We start from the raw sequence: 17,828 nt of genomic DNA on the forward strand, positions 1-17,828 counted from the left end.
TGTGTAATTAGCTCGCTGAGCTTTGGTTAACCCAGGTGTGTATGTGTGAGCGTTAGTCGCTCAGTCATGTCTGACTGTTGGCAACCCCATGGACTGTAGCCTGCCAGGTACTTCCATCCATGGGATTTTCCAGGCAAGAATACTGGAGTGGATTGCCATTTCCTTCTCCATTGGTTAACCCAGGTGGTTGTGATCAAACTGAATACATAAAGCCCCAGAGGCTGGCAGGCCCTCTCCCTTTGCTCAGGTTTTACAAGAAGTCATAAAATATTTCAATCCTTGCTGGTACAGACACCACCTGAACAGGTAACTTTTTATTGTTTTTCAGGAAAGAGGATGTGCCTTGGAGAACAATTGGCCAGAACTGAGCTGTTTATTTTTTTTACCTCACTTCTGCAAAAATTTACCTTCAGGCCTCCAGACAATGAAGAGTTAAGCCTGACGTTCAGAATGGGCTTGACCCTCTCCCCAGTCAGCCATCGCCTCTGTGCTGTTCCTCGGGCCTGAAGTTGTTGGGGAGAGGGAGGGGAAGGAAAGCAGGAAGAATGGGCCTGTCACCCCTCAAGGCACGGGGCCTGCTCAGAAGCGAGAGGACAGCATCCAGTGACTCTGGGACAGGTCATAGGAACTGGATCCAAACCCCAGCTTTACCGTCTCCAGTGGGGCATTGAGGAAATCAGTTATGTTGTGAGTGATTTCATTTTCATCCAGAGGATTTAAAGTGGACAATGATTTCTTCTCTAAAAGGAAGAATTGCTGTAAAAATCAGAGGAAATAATGGGCTTTAAGTGGCTTGGAAACCATAAAGTGCATCATAAAAGTCATAGCTCTGATCTGCCTCCTTCTGCTTCCTTCCTTAGATACTGATTTGCTCTGGCTTGTAGAGATGGCCTGGGTCAAAGTGGTGCCAAACGGTGGGTAAGAGAAGTTGGGCCCTGGGGCAGCCACTGACCGTGTCCAGATAGACCCTCACACTTGGTAGCACTGGGCAGGCTTACCCTGCTTCTGCCCCAGACTGGCCCCTGGGAAGTCAGCAGGGCAGGTGGAATTCCTAATTTATAGATTAGTTTCTGTGAAGAAGAATGTTCTCTGATTTACCTAACAAAGCACTATCTTGGTCTTGGACTCCATTTAACTAAACGTTGTAAGCAGGTTAGGGGGGAAACAAATGTGGAAATATTTTCTATCTTTTAAGCTACTCCTTACACTTCAATCCCCTCTCTGGTATTTTTTATTCCCAAGCCATTTCATATTGGATTTGACAGTGTGGTGGGTGTGATCTTTTCTCACAAACTGATGTTGGCTTTTGGTTGGCAAGTATTCCCAGCCTCAACACAACAGCTGAGGCATGGTAGAATATTTTATAGCAGGAAACTGAAATGCCAGAATCCTGCTCAGCCCTCTTTGTGTGTGGTCACTGAGGGGAGAAAATGGCACCAACTGGAAGGCCAGGTCCCACTGACAGTCCCTGGGTTTGGATGCCAACCCCCATACAGACAGATACCAACAAACCTAGTGAATGGGACTAAACCATTCAAGGTCTTCTTTCTAACATTGCTACACTTAAGGAATTTAAATAGCTCAGAACAAAAAGGGCCATGAGGTCATTGGGCTTTTCATTCCTGTTGCTTGTAATTCAGAGGAAAGCTAATTCAATAAATACCATTAGAAAGGGAAAGACACTGAAGAGCAAGAACAGGAGAGAGAGAGGGACAGAAGGCAAGTGAGAGAGCAAGCGTCTGGCTGGGAGATTTGGTTGTGTTCCTAGAGTTTAGATGGAGAATTTGGTCTAGAATAGAAAGTGAGAACCCTAGCCACCCACCAGAGCGCTCTTTCTTTGTAACATCCTGGAAAGTTGCATCTCCGGAAAGCAACCTAAAGGACATTTCTAGAATAAAGCCATTCAAAGCAGACCGTGCGCTTCCTGAACATCTGAGTGCTTCTCTCCCACTTCTGTTTCTCCCAATCAGATCATCCACATAGACTGAGAATTGATCAAAATGCTTTTCATTATGTGCTCAGTGGATTTCGTTGACTCATCTCGGAGGTCCATTCCTGCTCTGCTGTGCATTTTCCATGATTCTAGAAGGACGGGAGTTTACCTACTTGTGGAATCAATGGAAAACCCTGGACACTCATCCTGTCTAATAGATGCAGTGGGACCCGGACTCAAGCAGAGTGTGACAGCAATTAACCAGAAAACTTGGGGACACAGGATTGGGAGTATTTGAACTTTCTGACCATGCAAAATGTCTCCTTTCCTCAAAGCTCACTGGAGAGACTCTATAAATTATGAACTGTCTTCCTGTCCAAGCCATTTACACAAGTATTTTTGTCATCTGTATTTTTGTAACTCTCTTATTCCTGGTTCATTTGGGGAGCTCCAGCTCCCCTTTCCCTCTACTGTATTCTAAATTTCCCTGCCTTCTTATAAGGTCGTCAGGTGGGTTCACTGTAGGTTACTCTCCTCCCTACTGACCACAGGATCTTTATGAATCCTTTAGCAGGGCTGCCACATAGTAAACCCCCAGGATGCCCTCATGGTGGGCTAGGTGAACAGCGCCCTCTGGAGGCGGACCGGGCATAGCCAGGCATTCCCAGTCAGTGAGCAGGTCAGGGGCTCCTCCTGCTCACTAACTGGGCACATGGTAGTCTTTCTGCTCTGACACCAGCTCATCTCTTCAGACACATCTCTTAGTACTTCTGCCAAAATGCTTACCTCCTATCAATTCCTTCCAGGCTAGGTTCTTTATCATATTCTTGTCTATCTGTATTTTTCTGTAAGAAATGTCTAATTATGTCTGGCAGACTCTGCTTTAATGCCAAATCTTCGATTTTCTGGACTCTCTCAGCCAGTTAGTTGATCCCTTCTTCATTCTCTGAGAACTTTATTCAGAGGTTTAAATTCCCTATTTCCATGTAATCTCCTAAGTGTACTGAGCTCTTCAGAGGTGACTGTTCCTGGCTCCCTTAGGCTCAGTATCTAAGTGGTTGCCTAGTGAAAGTGAACTCAGTCGTGTCTGACTCTTTGTGACCCCATGTTCCTCCATCAGTGGGATTTTCCAGTCAAGGGTACTAGAGTGGGTTGCCATTTCCTTCTCCCAGAGGATCTTCCAGACACAGGGAATCGAACCCAAGTCTCTGGCATTGTAGGCAGAGGCTTTACCTTCTGAGCCACCAGGGAAGCCGGTTGCATAGTAGGCATTCACCAAATGTTTGTTGAAACTACTGGGTTTGGGATGGGGTGGGGGAGTAGCCCAGTGATTGTCAGGGCAGACTGATCAATGCTGCAGCGTGTCAGAGATGTCTGCTATGCGCAGCAGGCCTTTTAAAAGCCTTCATGTCACACTCTGGAAAATGTTGATCTCAAAGACTGCTTGCTCAGGTCCCTTCTACTTCCAAAACTCTGACTTATGGGGAGAACTTCTGAAATGGCAAAGTAAAGACATTCTGAAATCTACTTCTCCATAAAAGCACAGAGAAAACCAACAAATGTTCTCAAAATCCACATTTACAGAATTCCACACATTAACCATATTTTGTGCGGCAACTACAGCATTGCATGCAAAGTCTTGGAACAACTTGAGCTTCTGTTTAAGGAAAAACTCAAAGAAAAACAAAAGGAGTGCTGAATCTCAGTAGGAGCACTGAGCTCTTGTGCCCCTGCTCCAGCTTTTCTCTCCCCAGCTGTGCAGTCACCCGAAAAGCAACAGCCTGGCAACTCTGGCAGCCAAGAAAACCAGGTGCCAAACAGCTGCTGGAGTGTGTTCCCCAAAGGCCCTGAGCCCAGACAGCTGTCAGTACTGGACTATCTGGCAGATCCCTTGAAAGACCCACTCTCAAGGCCTGTATTTTTTTCTCTGAAGATCTTTTTCACTGTGGACCATTTTTAAAAATCTTTTTTGAATTTGTTACAATATTGCTTCTGTTTTTTTATGTTTTGGTTGTTTTGGCCACAAGACATGTACAATCTCCCCAACCAGGTATCGAGAACTCGCACCTCCCACATTGGAAGGTGAAATTTTAGCCACTGGATCCCCACGGGAGTCCGTTAGTTCAGTTCAGTCGCTCAGTCATGTCCGACTCTTTGCGACCCCATGAATTGCAGCACGCCAGGCCTCCTTGTTCATCACCAACTCCCGGAGTTCACTCAAACTCACGTCCATCAAGTCGGTGATGCCATCCAGCCATCTCATCCTCTGTCATCCCCTTCTCCTCCTGCCCCCAATCCCTCCCAGAATCTGAGTCTTTTCTAATGAGTCAACTCTTCACATTGTCTTTACTTAACCTGCCTCCAAGCCCAGCCTGTGTGAACCACACTACAAGGCATGTATTCAAACACATCAGGGACAATTGGACATTGGTGTAACATGAGGGGGAAAGACATGCTGCCCAGAGGATTAAGAGGGAAAACTGGGGAAGGATGTGTCCACTGGGGCTTCAACAATCTCTGCCATATTCCTGGGAATTTAGAAAGCTATGTACCTTCAAGGGCTCTGTGCATGCTCAGGAGGAACCTAGGAAGCACTAATTTCATCTCCAGCTGACCTCCAGGCTCTGCCCAAACAGGAAGTTAATGCTAATATAGGGTGTGAACTGCCTGCTGAAGTGTTGAAGGCTTAACCCAAATCACATGCAGAGCCCTGAGAGACCATTGGGTTCAAGGCATTTGAGGAGACCTCTGTGCACACATTTGCTGGAGCACAAGGCGAACAGCACAGCATTCAGGCGGCCCACGTGGTGAAGAACAGACATTTTACAGAATTATTCCAAGAAAGTCACTAAACAGGAAGCAACAAAAACTGACAGTCACAATAACAGACTCGTGGTGGTCCAGAGTTTCCTCATTGTATCATTTAAAAGGTCAAATTCTAAACAAAAAAATTATAGCTATGTAAAGAAATAAGAAACTGTGGCCCACATACGCAGTAAAAAGCAATTAGAAACTATCCCTGAAAAACCCAGACATTGGAATTACTAAACAAACACTTCAAATGAGCAATTTTAACAACTTTAATTATTAATATATTTTAATTAAGATTTAAATTAGTTCCCTCGTAGCTCAGTTGGTAAATCATCTGCCTGCAATGCAGGAGACCTGGGTTCAATTCCTGGGCTGGGAAGATCCCATGGAGAAGGAAATGGCAACCTACTCCAGTATTCTTGCCTGGAGAATCCCATGGACACAGGAGCCTAGCAGGCTATGGTCCATGGGATCGCAAGAGTCAGACACACCGTAGCGACTAAACCACCACCACCGCCAAAAGACTTTAAGATATATTTGCATATGTTTAAGGGGTATACTTTGGAGAAGGAAATGGCAACCCACTCCAGTACTATTGCCTGGAAAATCCTATGGATTTAATCAGAGAAGCCTGGTAGGCTACAGTCTGTGGGGTCGCAAAGAGTTGGACATGACTGAGCAACTACACTTTCAAGGGGTATACTTGATATTTGTATATATTAAGTACACAATGTGAAAATTCACCACAGTCAAGCTAAATAACATGTATCATGTCTAGTTACCTGTGTGTGTGTGTGTGATATTTCATCTAAGACCTATACTTTTAGAAAATTTCAAGTATGTTATCATCATACTCTACATTAGATCTCCAGAACTTAACCCACAAACTGAACCCTAGTATCCATTGATGAATATCTCCCCACATCCCGCACCCTTTAGCCACTGGTAGCCATGGTTCAACCCTCTGCTTTTATGAGTTTGACTTTTTTAGATTCAGCATTTAAGTGAGATAGTATAGTGCTTCTTTTTCTCGCATGACTTTATCTTTCTTAGCATAATGTACTCCAGGTTCACTTTGTTTGCAAATGGCAGAATTTCTTTTCTTTTAAGGCTTAAAAAATTCTGGTTAGTGTGTGTGTGTGTGTGTATGTATATATACACACACTTTGTGTGTATCACAACTCAGTCACTCAGTTGTGTCCAACTCTTTGCCACTCCATGGACTGTAGGCTGCCAGACTCCTTTGTCCATGGGATTTCCCAGGCAAGAATACTGGAGTGGGTTGCTATTTTCTCCTCCAGGGGATCATTCTGACCCAGGGATGGAGCCTGCAACTCCTGTGGCTCTTGCATTTGTAGGCAGATTCTTTACTACTGAGCCACTTGGGAAGCCCATACGTGCACTTTGTATTTTCTTTATTCATTCGCCAGTGACAGACACTTAGCTTGTTTCTATATCTTGGTTTTTATGAATAATGCTGCAGTGGATTTGGGAGTGCAGCTCTCTCTTCAATATACTAATTTCCTTTCTTTGGATATTTTCCCAGAAGTGGGATGACTGGATCATACAGTACATATTTTTTAAAAATTTTGAGGATCCTCTCTACTGTTTTCCATAATGGCTGTACCAGTTTACTTCCCCATCAATAGTGTATAAGGATTCCCTTCTGTCCACATACTCTCCAAGACTTGTTTTTTGGGTTTTTTTTGATGCTAGCCATTTTAAAAATTGTGAGGTGACATCTCTGTGGCCTTCATTTGCATTTCACTACTAGTAAGTAATGTTGAGCACTAATTTTTGGGCCATGTGCATGTCTTCTTTTGAGAAATATCTATTCAAGTTTTTGTTTGAGTTATTTGGATTTTTTGCTATTGAGTTTTATGAGTTCTTTATATACACTGTATGTTAATGCCTAATATATAATGCCTGTGTGTGTATATATATATATATATTTTTGCAAATATAGTGTATATTATATATATATATATATATATATATATATATATCCCCTGGAGTAGGAAATGGCAACCCACTCCAGTATTCTTGCTTAGAGAATCCCATGAACATAGGAGACCAGTGGGCTACAGTCTATAGGGTCGCAAAGAGTCAGACATGACTGAGTGACTTGACTTCATATATATATACATATAGCTATGTGTATATATATCTCCATACTTACTTTGCAGATATTTTCTCCCATTCCACAGGTTGCCTTTTCACTCTTTTGATTGTTTCCTTTGCTGTTCAAAAGCTCTTGAGTTTGATATGTTCTCACTTGTCTCTTTAGGCTTTAGTTGTCTGTGCTTTTGGTGTTGTGACCAAAAAATTGTTATTAAAGCCAATGTCAAGAACTTCTCCCCCTATATTTTTGGAATTTTGACTCTTACCTTTAAGTGTTTAATCCATTTGAAGTTGATTTTTGTGTATTGTGTGAGGTAAGGTTTCTGTTTCATTCTTCTACATATGGACATCCAGCTCTCCCAATACTGCCTTTTCCCATTGTGTGTTCTTAGATCTGTGGTTGAAGAGCAGTTGACCATAACGTGTGGGTTTATTTCTGGGCTCAATATTCTGTTCCATTGGTCTATATGTCTGTTTGCAATACTATAGCTTTGCAACATATTTTGAAATCAAAACTGTGATGCTTACAGCTTTGTTCCTCTTGTTCGAGATTACTCTAGCTGTTCAGGGTTTTTTTTTCTGCTTCCATATGCATTTTATGTTTTTCCTATTTCTGAGAAGAATGCCATTAGGATTTTGATAAGGTTTACATTCAATATGTAGATAACTTTAGGTAGTATTTTCACAATATGAATTCTTTCAATCCATGAAAATGGGAAGTCTTTGCATGTATCCAGGTCTTCTTTAATTTGCTATATTTTATAATTTTCAATGTACAAGTCTTTCACCTGATTAACTGTATTCATAAGTATTTTCAGTCTTTATGTTGCTGTTGTAAATGAGATTGTTTTCTTACTTTCCTTTGTGGATAGTCCATTGTTAGTGTATACAAACGCTGATTTTTTTCTAAACTTTTTATTTTATATTGGAGTTATATGGTTCACCAGTAATGCTGTGATAGCTTCAGGCATACAGCAAAGGAACCCAGTCACACACATACATGGATCTATTCCCCCTCAAATTTCCCTCCTATTTAGGTTGTCACATAACACCGAGCAGATTACCTTATGCTATTCAGTAGGTCCTTGTTGATAATCAGTTTTAAATATAGCAGTATGTACATCTCAATCCCAAACTCCCCTTTCCCTGACCCTTCTACCTTTATTGTCGATTTTTTGATGATAGAGATTTTGACTGGTGTGAGGTGATAGCTCATTGTAGTTTTGACTTGCCTTACTCTAATAATTAGCACTGTTGAACATCGTTTTATGTACCTCTTGGCCATCTGTATGTCTTCTCTGAAGAAATGTTTTAGATATTTCACCCATTTTTTGATGGGGTTTACCACATGAACTGTTTGTAAATTTTGAAGACTAATCCTTTATTGATCACATGATTTGCAAACATTTTCTCCTAATTGATGGATTACCTTTTCATTTTGCTTATGGTTTCCTTTGCTGTGCTGAAGTTTTTGAATTTAAATAGGTCCCATTTGTTTATTTTTGTTTCAGTTCCGTTGCTCTGGGAGATAAAGAAGATATTGCTGTGATTTATGTTGGAGATTGTTCTGCCTGTGTTTTCCTCTAAGAGTTTTATATTGTCCAGTTTCACATTTAGGCCTTTCATCCACTTTGAACTTATTTTTATGTATGATGCTAAATAATGTTCTAATTTAGTTTTCCATATATAGCTGTCCAGATCTCCGAGGACCATTGTTAAACAGATTGTCTCTACCCCATGGTATAGTCTTGCCTCCTTTGTCATAGATGAATTGACCGTAGATACATGGGTTTATTTCTGGGCTTTCTATCCAGTTGCATTGGTCTACATTTCTATTTTCGTGACAGTACATACTGTTTTGGTGACTATAGCTTTGTAGTACAGTATGAAGGCAAAGAGCCTAATTTCTCTAGCTCTGTTCTTTTTAATGATTGCTATGGCTATTCAGGGTTTTTTTGTGTCTCTATACAAGTTTTAAGATTATTTTGTTCTAGTTTTATGAAAAATACCATTGATAATTTGATAGGGGTTGTATCCAATCTGTAGACTGCCTTGGTCAGTATACTCATTTTCTCAATATTGATTCTTCCAATCTAAGAATATGGCTGAAGTTGAACAGTTCTATGAAGACCTACAAGACCTTTTAGAACTAACACCCAAAAAAGATGTCCGTTTCATTATAGGGGACTGGAATGCAAAAGTAGGAAGTCAAGAAACACCTGGAGGAACAGGCAAATTTGGCCTTGGAAGGCGGAATGAAGCAGGGCAAAGACTAATAGAGTTTTGCAAAGAAAATGCACTGGTCATAGCAAACACCCTCTTCCAACAACACAAGAGAAGACTCTACACATGGACATCACCAGATGGTCAACACCAAAATCTGATTGATTATATTCTTTGCAGCCAAAGATGGAGAAGCTCTATACAGTCAACGAAAACAAGACCAGGAGCTGACTGTGGCTCAGATCAGGAACTCCTTATTGCCAAATTCAGACTTAAATTGAAGAAAGTAGGGAAAACCACTAGACTATTCAGGTATGACCTAAATCAAATCCCTTATGATTATACAGTGGAAGTGAGAAATAGGGCCTAGATCTGATAGATAGAGTGCCTGATGAACTATGGAATGATGTTCGTGACATTGTACAGGAGACAGGGATCAAGACCATCCCCATGGAAAAGAAATGCAAAAAGGCAAAATTGCTGTCTGGGGAAGCCTTACAAATAGCTCTGAAAAGAAGAGAAGCAAAAAGCAAAGGAGAAAAGGAAAGATATAAGCATCTGAATGGAGAATTCCAAAGAATGGCAAGAAGAGATAAGAAAGCCTTCTTCAGCGATCAATGCAAAGAAATAGAGGAAAACAACAGAATGGGAAAGACTAGAGATCTCTTCAAGAAAATTAGAGATACCAAGGGAACATTTCATGCAAAGATGGGCTCGATAAAGGACAGAAATGGTATGGACCTAACAGAAGCAGAAGATATTAACAAGAGGTGGCAAGAATACACAGAAGAACTGTACAAAAAACATCTTCACGACCCAGATAATCACGATGGTGTGGTCACTCTTCTAGAGCCAGACATCCTGGAATATGAAGTCAAGTGGGCCTTAGAAAGCATCACTATGAACAAAGCTAGTGGAGGTGGTGTAATTCCAGTTGAGCTATTTCAAATCCTGAAAGATGATGCTATGAAAGTGCTACACTCAATATGCCAGCAAATTTGGAAAACTCAGCAGTGGCCACAGCACTGGAAAAGGTCAGTTTTCATTCCAATCCCAAAGAAAGGCAATGCCAAAGAATGCTCAAACTACTGCACAATTGCACTCATCTCACATGCTAGTAAAGTAATGCTCAAAATTCTCCAAGCCAGGCTTCAGCAATACGTGAACCGTGAACTTCTTGATGTTCAAGCTGGTTTTAGAAAAGGCAGAGGAACCAGAGGTCAAATTGCCAACATCCGCTGGATCATGGAAAAAGCAAGAGAGTACCAGAAAAACATCTACTGCTTTATTGACTATGCCAAAGCCTCTGATTGTGTGGATCACAATAAACTGTGGAAAATTATGAAAGAGATAGGAATACTAGACCACCTGACCTGCCTCTTGAGAAATCTGTATGCAGGTCAGGAAGCAACAGTTAGAACTGAACATGGAACAACAGACTGGTTCCAAATAGGAAAAGGAGTGCATCAAGGCTGTATATTGTCACCCTGCTTATTTAACTTATAGGCAGAGTACATGCTGTGTATTGTCACCCTGCTTATTTAACTCCTAAGCAGAGTACATCATGAGAAACGCTGGACTGGAAGAAACACAAGCTGGAATCTAGACTGCCGGGAGAAATATCAATAACCTCAGATATGCAGATGACACCACTCTTACGCACAGAAATAGAAGAGGAACTAAAAAGCCTCTTGATGAAAGTGAGAGAGGAGAGTGAAAAAGTTGGCTTAAAGCTCAACATTCAGAAAACGAAGATCATGGCATTGGGTCCCATCACTTCATGGGAAATAGATGGGGAAACAGTGGAAACAGTGTCAGACTTTATAGTTTTGGGCTCCAAAATCACTGCAGATGGTGACTGCAGCCATGAAATTAAAAGATGCTTATTCCTTGGAATAAAAGTTATGACCAACCTAGATAGCATATTCAAAAGCAGAGACATTACTTTGCCGACTAAGATCTGTCTAGTCAAGGCTATGGTTTTTCCTGTGGTCATGTATGGATGTGAGAGTTGGACTGTGAAGAAGGCTGAGCACCGAAGAATTGATGCTTTTGAACTGTGGTGTTGGAGAAGACTCTTGAGAGTCCCTTGGACTGCAAGGAGATGCAACCAGTCCATTCTGAAGGAGATCAACCCTGGGATTTCTTTGAAAGGAATGATGCTAAAGCTGAAACTCCAGTACTTTGGCCACCTCATGCGAAGAGTTGACTCATTGGAAAAGACTTTGATGCTGGGAGGGATTGGGGGCAGGAGGAGAAGGGGACGACAGAGGATGAGATGGCTGGATGACATCACTGACTCGATATACATGAATCTGAGTGAACTCCGGGAGTTGGTGATGGACAGGGAGGCCTGGGGTGCTGCGATTCATGGGTCGCAAAGAGTCAGGCACGACTGAGCTACTGAACTGAACTGAACTGAAGAATATGGTATATATTTCCACCTGTTTGTGTTGTCTTTGATTTCTTTCATCAGCATCTTAAAGGTCTCCTTAGGCAGTTATATTCCTAAGTATTTTATTCTTTCTGATGCAATGTAAATGGGATTGTTTCTTGAATTTCTCTTTCTGATCTTTCATTGATTGTCAGTGTATAGAGATGCAACAGATTTCTGAAAATTAATTTTGTAGCCTGAAACTTTGCTAAATTCACTGATGAGCTATGGTTTTCTAGTAATGTCTTTAGGATTTTCTATGTATAGTATCATGTTATCTGCAAACAGTGACAGTTTGACTTCTTTTCCAATTTGATTTACTTTTATTTCTTTTTCTTCTGTGATTGCTGTGGCTAGGATTTTCAAAACAATGTTGCATAAGGTGAGAGTGAATATTCTTGTCTTGTTCCTGGTCTTAGATGAAATGCTTTCAGCTTTAGGTTTGTTGTACATGGCCTTTATTATGTTGAAATATGTTCCCTCTTTGCCCACTTTCTGGACTAAGCAGAGTACATCATGAGAAACGCTGGACCATAAATGAATGTTGAATTTTGTTGAAAGACTTTTCTGCATATTTTGAGATAATCATATGGTTTTTAATTCTTCAGTTTGTTAATATGTGTATCACACTAATTGATTTGCAGATATTGAAAAACTTGTATAACTGGGCTAAATCCCACTTGATCAGGGTGTGTGATCCTTTTAATGTATTATTAGATTTGGATTGGTTGTATTTTGTTGAGGTCTTTTGCATCTTTGTTCATCAGTGATCCTTGCCTGTAATTTTTTGTAGTATCTCGGTCTGGTGTTCAAATCAAGGTAATGGTGGCCTCATATAGAATGAATTTGGTAGTTTTTGTTCCTCTGCATTTTGGGGGGGGGCACAGTTTCAAAAGGATAAGTATTAAGTCTTCTCTGATTTTTGTATGTCAATTTTTATCCTTCAGCTTTACTGACGTTGTTTATTCAGTCAAAGAATTTTTAAACAAAAACTTTTGTTTGAGTCTTCAGTGTTTTCTACATATATGTCCATATAATCTGCAAAACAGTGCAATTTTACTTCTTTCTTCCAATCTGAATGCCTCATTTCTTTTATTTCTCTAATTGCTCTGGCTTGGACTTCCACAACTCTGTTGAATAGAAGTGGTAAGAATGGGCATCTTTGTCTTGTACCAGTTCTTAGAAGAAAAACTTTCTGTTTCCCCCCACTGATTGTCACCTATAGGCTTTTAATATAAAGTCTTTAAGGTCAGTTCCATGTACACCTATTTCTTGAGAGTTTTTATCATGATTAGATGTTTAATTCTGTCAAATGCTTTTTCTATTCTACTGAGAAGATCATGTAGCCTTTATGCTTCATTCCATTGATGAGGTGAATCACATTGATTGATTTGTTTATGTTGAACCATCCTGTGACCTGGGGATAAGTCCCATTTAGTCATAGTCTATTATCCTTTAAATGTGCTGTGGAAATTTGATTTACTAATATTTCACTGAAGATATTTGATTCTCTGCTTATTAGAGATATTGGCCTATTATTTTATTTTCTTATGATGTCTTTGTTTTACTTTGGAATCAAGATGATTTTGGCCTCATCAAATGAATTCAGATATTTGGCCATTTCTGCTTTCAAGAAGAATTGGTATTAATTCTTTGTGTATGTTTGGTAGAATGTACCAATGAAGCCATCTGGCCCTGGTATTTTCTTTGTGGGGAAGTTTTTGATTACTGCTTCAATTACTTATTTTATTAGGTCTCTTTATGCTTCTATATTTTTCTTAAAACTTTTCTAGAAATGTGTCTACTTTTTGCTATCAATTTGTAGGCATTTAATCATTAATAATAACCCTTTGGATCCTTTTTATTTCTGAAGCTTTTATTATAATGTCTTCTTTTTCAAATCTGATTTCATTTATGTCATCTTCCTTTTTTCTCAGTAGTCCATCAAAGGTTTTTTGATTTTGTTTATCTTTACTTAAAAAAAATTCTTAGTTTTGTGGTTGTTTTTCCTGTCATTTTTCTATATTTGATATATTTCCCCTCTAATATTTTAGCCAACTTAGAAAGCAGTTTTTTTTTCTTTTTCTTGGTTGTTGTTTTTTGTTTTTGTTTTGTTTTAGTTCCTTGAGGTATAAAATTAGATTGTTTGAGATCTTTCTCATTTTCTTCTTATGTAGACATTTATAACTACTTATAGAAATCTATTGGTGGTTAAATTTTAACTTTATTATAAGATTAATAACTGGTCATATAGTCACAAAGTTAGACTTTAATTAGCTTACTACTCATTCAGTTCAGTTCAGTTCAGTTCAGTTCAGTCACTCAGTCGTGTCCAACTCTTTGCGACCCCATGAATTGCAGCACGCCAGGCCTCCCTGTCCATCACCAACTCCCGGAGTTCACTCAGACTCACGTCCATCGAGTCAGTGATGCCATCCAGCCATCTCATCCTCTATCGTCCCCTTCTCCTCCTGCCGCCAATCCCTCCCAGCATCAGTCTTTTCCAGTGAGTCAACTCTTCCCATGAGGTGGCCAAAATACTGGAGTTTCAGCTTTAGCATAATTCCCTCCAGAGAAATCCCAGGGCTGATCTCCTTCAGAATGGACTGGTTGCATCTCCTTGCAGTCCAAGGGACTCTCAAGAGTCTTCTCCAACACCACAGTTCAAAAGCATCAATTCTTCGGTGCTCAGCCTTCTTCACAGTCCAACTCTCACATGCATCCATGACCACTGGAAAAACCATAGCCTTGACTAGATGGATCTTTGTTGGCCAAGTAATGTCTCTGCTTTTGAATATGCTATCTAGGTCGGTCATAACTTTTCTTCTAAGGAGTAAGCGTCTTTTAATTTCATGGCTGCAGTCACCATCTAGTCAGCTGATAAACACTTTGAAGATTGGTTCTAGACATCATTCCACCAGGGAAAAATTGATCCCAGTCCTCAAACACCCAGTCTTTGAATTGACCTTTGATATTTGGACAGTATTTTATTAATAGTATATATTCCAGGCAGAAGGAGCAGAGAAAAAAATTGTAACTAAGAAGATAGAGCAGAGTACAAAAATACAGAGAGTCATGGAGGAGGGAGGACTTAAACTGGATCTACTGGATCTTGAGAAACTGTCTATGATAATTATAGGGCCAACTGGGCACTCCTGGAAGATGATATAAAACAAATATTTCCAAAGGTGAAAATAAATATAATTTATTCAGAGAAAGGTGTGGTGTCAGACTTGCCGAGAGGCACATTGCATTCTTAAAAATAGAGATTCAATCAGATAAATTAGTTTGGGAAGGAAGGAGGCTGGCATAAATTTTGGAGGCTTTAGAAACTAAGCAGGATTGTTCACAAGTGACAAGGAAAAAATAAATAATTTAAGGTTGAGCAGGAAAGTACTAATTCTGCTCATGTGTAGAGCACTGTCTGATTTTTTTTTTTTCTAAACTCACTGACATTTTGAACTTGAACCAAGTGGTTTCACATCTGCAGTTTCCTTATCTGGAAAATGGGGACAATAGTACCTACATTTCAATATTGTTAGAAGGATGAAGTGAAATAATAAATGTACAATGTTCCAATAATAATGACAATTAGAAAACAAAAGGATTTAAATTCTTATCTCAGGTAAAAGAAAAGATTTTTTTCTGTTTAGAAAAGAAGTTTCTCCCATTGAACAGTTGAGAATTCAAGTACATGGTGCAGCTTTGAGGCCCCCAAGACTGGAGTCACCAAGTTTCTTTTGCAAAAGTGTTTATCATTCTCAAACTTTAGCTCATACCTTCCAAGTGAGAAGTGAAGGAACTTATGTGACCAACCAGAATCTAAAGAAATTATGTTAGAGCTGACAAGAGGACAGACACTGGAGATGATAAGGACAACAAAATGATTAAATGTATGAAAAAAACCCACAAGATCTAAAACCCTGAAAACATCTAAATCTTTCTAGGAACTGTGGTTCCTGAGTGAGGGGCAGAAAGGATTCAGCTTGATTCAAAATCGTAATTTTTTTTTTATAAATCAAGGTAGAGCTTTAATCCTGGGTGAAGGGCAATGCCTGGAAAAAGGAACAATGCAGGTTACTGACAATATTCTATTTTCTGTTCATTGCATGAGTTATAAAGGATATGTTGAATGTAGGAAAATTTACTGAGCTGTGTTTTCACAATATATCCACTTCTGTGCATGTATGAAATACTTCGATAAGTATTTTTAAAACCTTCTTATACTGTAGTTCAATTCAGTTCAGTCACTCTGTTGTGTCTGACTCTTTGTGACCCCATGGACTGCAGCAAGCCAGGTTTCTCTGTCCATCACAAACTCCCAAAGCTTGCTCAAATTCATGTCCATTGAGTCGGTGATGCCATCCAACCATCTCATCCTCTGTCTTCCCTTCTCCTCCCGCCTTCAATCTTTCCCAGCATTAGGGTCTTTTCCAATGAGTCAGTTCTACGCATAAGTTAGCAAAAGTATTGGAGCTTCAGCATCAGTCCTTCCAGTAAATACTCAGGACTGATTTCCTGACTGGTTTTTTGATTTGTTTGATCTCCTTGCTGTCCAAGGGACTCTCAAGAGTCTTCTCCAACACCACAGTTCAGAAGCATCAATTCTTCATCACTCTGCTTTCCTTATGGTCCAACTCTCACATCCATACATGACTACTGGAAAAACCATAGCTTTGACTAGATGGACCTTTGTTGGCAAAATAATGTCTCTGCTTTTTAATATGCTGTCTACGTTGGTCATAGCTTTTCTTCCAAGGTCAATTCAGTCACTCAGTTTGTCCGACTCTTCGTGACTCCATGGACTGCAGCACACCAGGCTTCCCCATCCATCACCAACTCCTGGGGCTTACTCAAACTCATGTCCATCAAGTCGGTGATGCCTTCCAACCATCTCATCCTCTGTCATTCTTTTATCCTCCTGCCTTCCATCTTTCCCAGCATTTCCCAGCATTTCCAATGAGTCAGTTCTTGGTATCGGTGGCCAGTATATTGGAGCTTCAGCTTCAACATCAGGCCTTCCAATGAATATTTAGGACTGATTTCCTTTAGGATTGACTGGTTGCATCTCTTTGGAGTCCAAGGGACTCTCAAGAGTCTTCTCCAACCACAGGTCAAAGGAATCAATTCTTTGGCATTCAGCTTTCTTTGGAATCCAACTCTCACATCCATACATGACTACTGGAAAAACCATAGCTTTGACTTAAGGCAAAGTAATATCTCTGCTTTTTAATATGCTCTCTAGGTTGATAATAGCTTTTCTTCCAAGGAGCAAGTGTCTTTTAATTTCATGGCTGCAGTCACCATCTGCAATGATTTTGGAGCCCAAAAAGATAAAGTCTGTCACAGTTTTTGTTGTATCCCCATCTATTTGCCATGAAGTAGTGGGACCAGGTGCCATGATCTTAGTTTTTTGAATGTTGAGTTTTAAGCTAGCTTTTTCAATCTCCTCTTTCACTTTCATCAAGAGGCTCCTCAGTTCCTCTTTGCTTTCTTCCATAAGGCTGGTGTCATCTGTATATATGAGATTATTGATATTTCTCCCAGCAGTCTTGATTCCAGCTTGTTCTTCATTCAGCCCAGCATTTCTCATGGTGTACTCTGCATAGAAGTTAAATAAGCAGGGTAACAATATACGGCCTTGACGTACTCCTTTCCCGATTTGGAACTAATCCATTGTTCCATGTCTGGTTCTAACTGTTGCTTCTTGACCTGCTTACAGATTTCTCAGAAGGCAGGTAATGTGTCTGGTATTCTCATCTCTGTGAGAATTTTCCACAGTTTGTTGTGACCCACAGTCAAAGTCTTTGGCATAGTCAATAAAGCAGAAGTAGATGTTTTTCTAGAACTCTTGCTTTTTCTGTGATCCATTGCATGTTGGTAGTTTGATCTCTGGTTCCTCTGCCTTTTCTAAATCTGGCTTGAACATCTGGAAATTCTCAGTTTATGTACTGTTGAAGCCTTGTTTGGAGAATTTTGAGAATTACTTTGCTACCATGTGAGATGAGTGCAATTGTATGGCAGTTTGAACATTTTTGGCATTTCCTTTCTTTGGGGTTGGAATGAAAACTGACTTTTTCCAGTCCTGTGGCCACTGCTGAATTTTTCAAATTTTCTGGAATATTGGATGCAACACTAACAGCATCATCTTTTGGGATTTGTTGTAGCTCAGCTGGAATTTCATCACCTCCACTAGCTTTGTTCATAGTGATGCTTCCTAAGACCCACTTGACTTCACACTCCAGGATGTCTGGCTCTAGGTGAGTGATCACACCATTGTGGTTATCTGGGTCATTAAGATCTTTT

The 17,828-nt window shown here is 40.1% G+C and overlaps 1 protein-coding gene across 1 annotated transcript in view; it reads left to right on the plus strand.

Moving 5' to 3' along the window:
• Positions 1–833, plus strand: part of LOC120857077 (cytochrome P450 2J2-like) — a 36,708-nt gene extending 35,875 nt beyond the window's left edge. Inside the window, exon 9 of the mRNA XM_040232724.1 lies at positions 329–833. Within this exon, the coding sequence (XP_040088658.1) occupies positions 329–507 (179 nt within the window). The 3' untranslated portion in view covers positions 508–833. The remainder of the gene's footprint in view (positions 1–328) is intronic.
• The last annotated feature ends 16,995 nt before the right edge of the window (positions 834–17,828 follow it).

The sequence above is a fragment of the Oryx dammah genome, unplaced genomic scaffold (assembly GCF_014754425.2).
Source record: "Oryx dammah isolate SB20612 unplaced genomic scaffold, SCBI_Odam_1.1 HiC_scaffold_28, whole genome shotgun sequence".
Lineage (NCBI taxonomy): Eukaryota > Metazoa > Chordata > Mammalia > Artiodactyla > Bovidae > Oryx > Oryx dammah.